Source organism: Epinephelus moara, chromosome 16 (assembly GCF_006386435.1).
Source record: "Epinephelus moara isolate mb chromosome 16, YSFRI_EMoa_1.0, whole genome shotgun sequence".
Lineage (NCBI taxonomy): Eukaryota > Metazoa > Chordata > Actinopteri > Perciformes > Serranidae > Epinephelus > Epinephelus moara.
The window spans coordinates 28519693-28529182 of NC_065521.1; the positions used below are offsets into that span (position 1 = coordinate 28519693).

General features: G+C 42.8%; 2 protein-coding genes across 8 annotated transcripts in view; both read right to left on the reverse strand.

The window, feature by feature from the left end:
- LOC126402298 (cyclin-dependent kinase 17-like) overlaps window positions 1-5526 on the reverse strand; it is a 60803-nt gene extending 55277 nt beyond the window's left edge. For all 7 annotated transcript variants that reach the window (XM_050064168.1, XM_050064166.1, XM_050064162.1 and 4 more), the window contains exon 1: window positions 5176-5526. In XM_050064168.1, the coding sequence (XP_049920125.1) occupies window positions 5176-5390 (215 nt within the window). In that variant the 5' untranslated portion in view covers window positions 5391-5526. The remainder of the gene's footprint in view (window positions 1-5175) is intronic.
- Window positions 5527-6614: 1088 nt separating this feature from the next.
- On the reverse strand, window positions 6615-9105 carry LOC126402299 (secreted frizzled-related protein 5). Its single transcript, XM_050064171.1, has 4 exons — window positions 8648-9105; window positions 7627-7802; window positions 7458-7544; window positions 6615-7322 (listed from the first exon to the last, which is right to left on the reverse strand). The coding sequence occupies exons 1-4, from the start codon at window positions 8896-8898 to the stop codon at window positions 7003-7005; spliced, it is 834 nt and encodes a 277-aa protein (XP_049920128.1). The 5' UTR covers window positions 8899-9105; the 3' UTR covers window positions 6615-7002.
- Window positions 9106-9490: the final 385 nt, after the last annotated feature.

Below are 9490 nucleotides of genomic sequence, written 5' to 3' on the forward strand. Positions count from 1 at the left end.
AGGTTGTTTTCATGCCACTTATTTTTGATTTGATTTACAGAGGATCCTTTTAAAACATTCTGAATAAAAGATGTCATGCCAACAAAGATTTATAAATTACTTATTTTTAACAATACCAATTTCTCATCTGATGAAAAGAACAAAGCATAAAATGATTTGGCCTAATAGACCACCCTCCTATTATATTTTTGGAGATACCAACTTTAAAACAGTCTTGATTGCTATTGAAAATCTAAAATTAAAAAATTATAAACTGGCAAAAACTATTATTAAACAATTATTTAGACACTTCAGTATTATTCCATCTGTTTCATAGACCCTGATGATTTTTGTTTTTGTTATGTTTCTTTCTTTTCCCTACATTTTATTTCTGTGCAACTTATTTTTACATTATTTTCATGTTATGAGATATATTTTCTACGACTTTGAGACTGAAAATCTGTAATGTACATTGTCCATGTATTGAATGTATTCAATAAAGTTTTTTTTTTTCTTTGTTAGCCCAAAAGTTGAAAAAAGTTGCGAAAGGCCTTGGTCTCTCACTTGTCATGCACTCTGGTTAGTTAGTGCCAATGGTTTATCTGTGGCCAAAATTTAAAGAAGGACATAGAATAAAGTGATTTTGATGAAATATCATGATCTTAAGTTCAGATTTGTTTCTTTTTTTTGTCTGACTGAAGCATTCATCGCATCAGAAATGTGAAAATCCAATGATAAGTTCTCTGGCTATGATGAAGTGTGTAATTTAGGCGATTTGCCTTGCTGTTTTTTTTTAAATCAGCAATAAAATAAATTCAAAATACAGCCATTTAGAGTTGTATGCCCCTTCCCTAAGACAAAATAAAAAAACATTAATCCCTCCCGAGTGCTTAAAAAATTATTTGACATGCTTCCCCCTTTTCACCACCCTCGCCCCTCATAAGTAAGGAACAGTCCCTAAAGGATGTGAGTAGCCATTTTTTTTTGCTTTTCTTTATGATGAATGTTTATGTCAAGATGTCAGCAAAATTAATAAACCCCTGTAAAAGTGAACATGTTGTGTGAAGTGAATGATGTGTCATCAAAAAATTACATGCAAAACATGTCTTGATTTTTTTTTTTTTTTTTTAATTTATGTTATTTTATTGATCTAATTGTTTAACATTTGGGAGAACCGGAGCGCCCGGAGAAAACCCGAGAACCGCCATTGCTGTCTGCCACCAAACAATGAGGAGAATTCTGTTGATTCAGGTGTTGTTCCTCCTCCAGGCCTATGCATGGGAATTCATTTGCATCTCCTTAAAAAGTGGCATGAAAAAAGACAATGGCGAGAAAGTGAGATATCTTTTCTACTGGGATCATGTTAACTACAGCCTGAATCATTTGTTGTCTGGGGGAAAATACAGATGCAAGGACTCTGGAGGAGGCAGACAAAATTCTGTCTTGGGTCTTGTTGAAAAGACCTGAACCTGCTGCTTGAGCCCGGCTGAAAATGAGCACAGTTTGATTTAGAACCATGGCCACAATTCTTGATTGTGCCATGGACAAAATATATGCTACAACTTGTGGTGGGAGCCAGTTCAGTAAAGCCTGTGTAATTTGTTGTCTTATGGAAACAACAGCTGCACAGGCTCTAAAGAAAAAATGTGCAACTCTGGGTTGGATCATTCTGAAAAGAGCTGACACTCTTGCATGAGCCCGGGTGAAAACAGGCACATTTTCATTGATGATCATGAGCCCAAAATCCACAATTCTTCCTTGTGTCATGGACAAGAAAGGTGCAATTCGTGCTCGAGTCATGGCCAGGAATTGTGCAATTCTTAGACCTGCCACGGACCAAAAAGGTACGACACTTACTGGTAGGACCATGTTGAATATAGCTCGACACGTTCTTTGTGCTCTAGAAAAAACAGCTGCAAGGGCTCTGGAGGAACATGACACAAATATGGCTTGGGTCATGCTGAAAAGAGTGGACAGTCTTGCATGAGCCTTGATGAAAGCAAACACAGTTTCTTCCATAATTAGGAACCCCAAATCCATAATTCTCGCTTGTGCCATGGCTAAAAAATCTGCTACACCTACTGGTGGGGCCCCGTTAAATATAGCCCAAATCGTTTGTTGTCTCATGGAAAAAAAAGCTTCACAGACTCTGGAGAGAACGTTGGCAATTCTGGCTCGGGTCAATCTGAGAAGAGCTGAAACAAGGGCATGAGTCAGGGTAAAAACAACAACAGTTTCATCTCTGATCACGACCCCAAAGGCCACAATCCTTGCTCGTGCCATGGATAAATTACGTGCCACACTTTGTGCCCTGGAAAAAACAGCTGCACAGGCTCTGGAGTACAGAGACACAACTCTTGCTTGGGTCACCCAGAGAAGAGTTGATACTGTTTCTTGAGCCTGGGTGAAAACAGGCAAAGTTTCATCGATGATCCTGAGACTAAAATCCACAATTCTTGCTTCTACCATGGACAAAAAAGGTGGAACCCTGTTGTAAAGAACCTGAATCGTTCTTTGTGCTCTGCAGAAAACAGCTGCACAGGCTCTGGAGTACAGAGACACTACTCTTGCTTGGGTCACCCAGAGAAGAGTTGATACTGTTTCTCGAGCCTGGGTGAAAACAGGCAAAGTTTCATCGATGATCCTGAGACTAAAATCCACAATTCTTGCTTCTACCATGGACGAAAAAGGTGGAACCCTGTTGTAAAGAACCTGAATCGTTCTTTGTGCTCTGCAGAAAACAGCTGCACGGGCTCTGGAGTACAGAGACATAACTCTTGCTTGGGTCACCCAGAGAAGAGTTGATACTGTTCCTTGAGCCTGGGTGAACACAAGCACAGCTCTATCTCTGACCGTGACCCGAAAAGCCACAATTCTTGCTTGTGCCATGGGGAAAAACGACACAACAGTTGCTCTGGTTCTAGAATAAAAATCTGCGCATCTTGTTTGCAGTGAGAGGACTGTTGGCTGTGGTGACACTACGGCAAATGTGTCGATATGTTCCCTGCCTCTCCCAAACACTGGGGAGAAACTGGAAAGAAACAGATAGCAGTGGCGGGCAAAAGTGGGAAGGTTAACCCTCCTGCCGCCTGATGGACTCCTGTAAATCACAGCGCTGGTGCATACGGCGGTGCTGTCCTGCTCTGTAGGCCTCTCGCTGCCCAAATCCGACCTGGGAATGACTGAGTGGCTGCATAAAGGTCTAGCAAACTCTTGCCTCCTTTGTAGAGTTTCATCAGTCAGATGGCCCAGGTCACGTGTTGCGACAGCATCCTGATGCAAAAACTCTGTTGGGGCTGTTGGTGGAAAAAACCTGTCTGGGGGTAGTTCCTGGACAGGTTCTGCTGAGTTAACACTGACTGAACTGGGGCAATCAAGTCCCAGAGCAGACCTGATGAGTCCACCAGCAGTTTTGTGGACCCACGGAAGTGCAACCCAGCCCGCAAAAATGATCAACATATTAGCTGATGTAGGGAGTTGAAAGTTGAATTTCAAAAATGTCCTCTGACTGCGAAAACGCCAACGATAAGTTGATAGTCTAGCCTAAGACTAGCGTGGTATGTCCTCCTATTTCCCTCCTCTCACATCAAAGGCAGAACTTCCAAGACACAATTTCACGTGACGTCAGAATACAATAGGTCTGAGTGGGGCTGTAGGCACGTGATGTCATAAAGGCAGAGAATGATGGAACTAAGTATGGAATCATAGTGTTCCATAATTTTTTTTCCCCAATTGGAATTTATTTTTTTAATCGTAATATAATTAGCACTAGAATTCACTTAAGCAATATCACACGAGAGGGAGTGATGTTGTACTGTGATATCGTCACGGCTGTGATGAATCACAGTATCACAGACGATATCACAGTACAACATCATGAGCTCGAGTGTGATATTGCTTTTATACAACAGTTCAACAGTTAAATAAGCAAGGCTGATTAAGAAATGTTGAAAATTGAGGACAAAATAGATAATTTAAGCATTTTATTTGTCTTCCGCCAACAAAAATAGTTCCCTCAGGACTCCGCTGTCACCGTTGCTATGTAACGCAGACATGGTGCGCCAGGCACTTACTCTTTATACACATTTATCTGCACGTTTCCATTAATTGTGCAGCCGGTGAAATAAGTCTCTGGTGACTGCATGGTGGACTGTCGCTTCACAGGCACAGCCGACTCTGCCTTCTGATCTGACAGTATGTTGCTTTTCTCCAAGTCATTGAGCTCCGCTGATGAAACACTGACAAACCTGGATGTGTGCTCAGATGGATTCAGCTTCTCCTCTCCCTCATCTTCCTCTGATGACCATTCATAGTTCAATTCAAAACTTATTTTAGGAAATAAATCCATATTTTTGGCTGTTTGACAGTGGATGAATTAATTAGCCTACAACGCAACTGCTGACCTAACTGACACTAACCGTCAGTTTTGATTTGATTGTTGATTGCAATCAGCTGTGAGGCGGAGTGATACATACACAGTGAAATAACCGTGATGTTGTACTCCAATATCATCACGGTTTTACTGTCTCTCGACCAATCAGATTGCAGGGCCGGAACTAACTGTTGTATAATGTATAATATCCATGTATAATTTTAATTCATAATTTGGCAACCTTAATTTTGTTGGGCTGCACATATTTGTTTGGAAGAGTAAATAGAGTCTCACCATCAGAAGTCTGGTCTGTCCATTTATATTTTGCAGGTGGTATTGTTCCCGGAATAAGTGAATATCTGATAAAAGTATTGTTGGATTTTTTGTCGTGATTATTGTTGTCTTTTCTTCTGCGTGTTAAAAAGTCAGTTCGTGGTCCGGACTATAGTGTTGTTCCGGCGTTGACCGCTAGAGGCCGCTAGCGGTTTACTGTGGGACCTGAAACGGCGGCTCATGTGCTGTCGTTAGCTTGTCCGCCTTGTTGTTAGGCAGGTTGTCAGGGGCAGCGCACCAGCCAGATAAGCTAGCTAACACAGGATTAAGGGACCTTAATGAATGATGACACATTTATTTATCAAAGAAAACGACTGTTTCCATACCTGCTTTTTCACTCGGAGCCGCCCTGTTTCTTTGGGTAAAAGCAGCAGAAACGACAGCGTCGGTTTTTATCGAAACAGCCACATATTTGCTAGCTAACTAGCTAACTAGCTAGGTTTTTTAACGCCAGACAGCTAGCTAATGCTATCAAACAGACGCAACCTTACCTTGTGAAGAGACAGGCTATCTCCACGTTTCTCCATTGCGCTCGTTTGCAAACATGGAAGACGCTCAGGGAAATTTGATGGAGCAGGAAGAATACAACGACAGCGACAAACCTCCATCGTATCTCAAAGAGCCTATTCGCTCCACTCGACTGCACATCCAGAGGAGTAATGTCTGCTCTCGGGCTTATTTCGTGGTGGTCATGGTCTTTTTTCATGTGTACATCCTGAATGTTATCGGCCTGCTGCTGTATGTGCACTACAACAACGGCCCAGGGGATCTTGCGGGTGGAGACGGGGCCACCTCAGCATCAGTCAGCGAGAGCGGGGCCCCTTTGCCCCATCCTGCCCCAGATTCAACAGAGCTGCATGTGGAGGACTTCAGTAACAGTTTCAGTCTACCTCGCATTGAGGGGATACGGGTAGGAATAGTCAGTTAATCTGATAGTTGATTCATCTGTTTGAGTCATTTTTAAAGAAAAATAATTTAGTGATTCCTATTTCTTAAAGGGAAATACCACCTAAATTAATAAATCCAGTTTGCTATGTTTATGGCCATGGAAAGTTCAATCAGTATTTGTGAACATGAGCATCTCTCTGTCAAAGCCAGAAACCAGAGGAGTCTAATACGTGGTGTTGTCAGGACAATGAGAAGGAGAGATCACTGAATGTTTGTTTTCTCTTTTATACCCAAATGAGCTCTATATTGTAGTGTCCTCCGTCCTGTATCACAAAATGTACAGAATATCCCCCTGGGTGCTCTCAGTGTCATCAAAACCATCTTTCCCAATTCACTGTCAATGGAGCACTTTCAGACCATATACCGTATGACATCACTGATTTGACTGATTACTACTAGTATTTTTGGACTGTTTTTTACTCCCCTGTGACAGTAAACTGAATATTTTTGGGTTGTGGGCAAAACAAGACATTCAAGGACACCATCTTGGACCTTGGGAAACACTGATCAATATTTTCCACCACTGTCTGACATTTTATAGACCAAACAACTAACCAGAAATTGATAAAATAATCAACAGATTAATCAGCAATGAAAGTAAGCATTGGTTGCAGCCGTATTACACTATCATCATATTACTGCCCACTGCCACCCGCAGTAATGACTTCACATATTCACCAACAGCTGTAAGGCCATTAATCCCCAGCCCTGTAAATCGCATCTGAAACTTTAATCGCTGATTTTGCTGCCTAGATTTATCAGTATTTATTGTGACACAGAGCGGCCATAGCGGCGTCCATGCATTTAAACCCTCATGTCATGAATGTGTTGATAATGCCTCTTGTCCACTTGCAGGTGGGTCATGTTCAGCAGGTGTCCCTCCTGCCAGACAGAACACATGAGATGAGGACAATGAGCCTGAAACCTCTCCTATTTGGTAAGCACACTGTAGTCTGTGGGTATGATCAGCTGTTCATGAACAAATGGCGTTTCATCAGGATTTAGAGCACAACATTTAATTTTTCACTCAAAGCCATACCAATATAGACCAGCGATATTTACTTAAAATTCACAGATATGTACATTTTCTATTAAACATCTTTTATTATTTTGACCCCCACTGCCTGAGAGACACCATGAGCCACTTCATGAGTTTCTTTGTGACCAGCTGAGCTGACTGCATATTATTATCTCCTCCATAACTGTAGAAGTATGGAAAATATTTGAAAAGACCAGACCAAACATGAATTACAGTTGTAGGTATTAAATCAAAAATTCTAAATGCAATGTCTGTCCTTCCTTCATGCATAGCTTTTTAATGCTTGTTCCACGTCTCAGTTCTTTCGAATCCTCCAGTCTAACATGTAGTCCTAGCTCCTGCATCTGTGATGTTTCCATTTGCGTGCAGCTGCCATCAGGTTCTTGTCTCGTCTTTGCCAGGCATAAGCCTTATTGACCACCAGGCGCTCCCCTTGCACCGTGCCTGTCACAAGGAAGGTCCCGCCTCGTGCATGGTGCCGTGTCATGTTCCTTACACAGGTGGCATCCCTCTCCAACCACAGCTCAATGCGGGAGCGTATCTGCCCGCCTAACAGGGGTCCGTGCTTCAGAACGTCTAGTTTGGCAGCCAGCGAGAACTGAGACAGGCTTACTGGGCTGTACTTGAGCCGTCTTAGACGCAGCTTCACAACTGGGGAGAAAGCAGATGAACACAAATTATGATTGGCATCAACTTCATGAAAACAGTGTGCTGTTTGTGTCTATTTATTGTCCAGAATTAATGTAAAACTTAGGAGAGTTAAGATAAAATAATACTGATATTCACCAAAATCACTCCTGCAAAAGGTCTCCAGCGCATCTTTTGAAGAGGAGGCCTCCTCCAGCTCACAATCCCGACAGCTTGCCTGAGGCACTGAAATGGTCAAACCACTAATTGAATTTTTTGTTGAATGAAGTTAACTCAAGCTTATGTGTTTATTTAGCCAGCTACTTACCTCTGCGTCCCCCTGCGTGAACAGAGCTGTTGGTGATAGAGGAGATACACATACGATGGTCTGCAGGATACTGGTCGCAGCGCAGAATTTCTGGCCAGGGGTAGCCATAACAACTCATGATTGGTGCACAGCTGTCCCGCACAGATTCACACAAACTCCTGCAGGGCGATATAAACCTGATGATAAAAGACATGGAGAGGCGAACATGGTCAGCATTGAATTGATCAAAGGATTTGAGTCAATAGTGTAGTGGTGGGGAACAAACAAGACTGGATTAAATCACATTTGGTTGCTTGTTTTTCTTTTTCTAAACTCAGGAGGTGTTAATGTGACAAAGAAGGAGATTATAGTGCTTTGATGGCTTGGTTTCTGAGTGAAACCAGGGCTTCTCCTCAGATATCAGCACCAATTTGCACAGCTTTCAAAAGGTGTTAACCCTTGATGACCCTGCTCCTGTGTAACTTTATCATTAATCTCAGTGTATTTTCCTGTTAATAAGGCCAGTCATTACCTTTCATTCTCAGCCTACTGTAAGGGTGGTTATTTGCTGTAACCCTGGCTACCACACTACAACAACAGCAAGCATTTCTAAACAAACATGTGAACACTGTCCTCTCAACATCACAGTACCAACAAAAGTAAAACTTAAACACCAAGGCTGCACAGTTAATCACATTATTATCAGAATCGCAGTATGGCCAAGTGCCATAAACAAATCACAGGAGCTGCATTTTTTTTTTTTTTTTTTTTTGAAAAATCATAACAAATTATCTTTACAAATAGCACCACTAAAGCACTGTGGTGTTAGAGAGATGCCCTGGCCTACAAATGATATTGCAGATGTAAAAGAACACGCTTGTTTGGTACAGACCCCAGCAAAAATCACATCATAAAACATCATCATTATTATTTTAATTCTTTTCAGTGAAAATGAAATACAGATTCTTACTAAAATCATGACTCCTATCGCCCTATTCGACACTATATGATGATAGCAAAAAGCTTTATCATATAAACTTACCTGTCGAGGCAGATGGGTGCAAAGAGAGAGCAGAGGAAGATCCGGGCATCAGGGTGGCACTCTCTGGCAAGTAGTGGCAGCCAGCTCGCACTCTGTTGTACAGCCTCAGCTGGAGACTCGTGGCCCAGCAGGTTGGGCATCCTCATGGTGTCATATCCGATGCTTTGGCACAAGGCCATGCCTGACGGGATAGGGACACAGCGAGAGGAGCTGCGAGGCTCCCACAGTCCACCTTCGCCTATAGAAAGCATGGACCTGAAGCCAGTGGTAGCACCAGGATCCCCCCACACCTCACCATCCTCTCCTGCTGCAGCTCCCGGTCTAGACACACGAGTATCTCCAAATCCAGTTTCAGTGTTGCCGTCGATACTCGCCCTGTCCCCGCCCTTGTCCTTTACTCCAGATCTAACCTTGCCTTCAGCCCGCGCTCGTCCCTCCAGCCCTGCCTTTACTTTCCCAGGACCAAGCGCTACTGTGCTGCTGGGCCCGGCAAGCAGAAGGAGAAATAGTAGGGAGGCTGAATGGGAGGACTTTCTGATAAAATGAGGGCATAGCGCTGCAGTCATCCTGTGACAGTAGTTGGAAAGAAGGAGAAATCCTGAAGTTTGCCTCCTGAGTGAATGAAGACCCCTGTGTGACAGTGCAGGAGAGGGGAGCAGAATAGGTGTATTTATAGTGGGCGGTGATTACATTTGCATAGGAAAGGGTAAGGGGAGGTGTAGAGACTTGTAGGGAAAAGGGGTGGGGCACACATTAATATGTTGTTAGAAATGTGGATCCACTTGCATTTATCAACAGATTTAAGTGTGTTTGACAGAGCCCAGGATCAGTAAGGTGCATGAT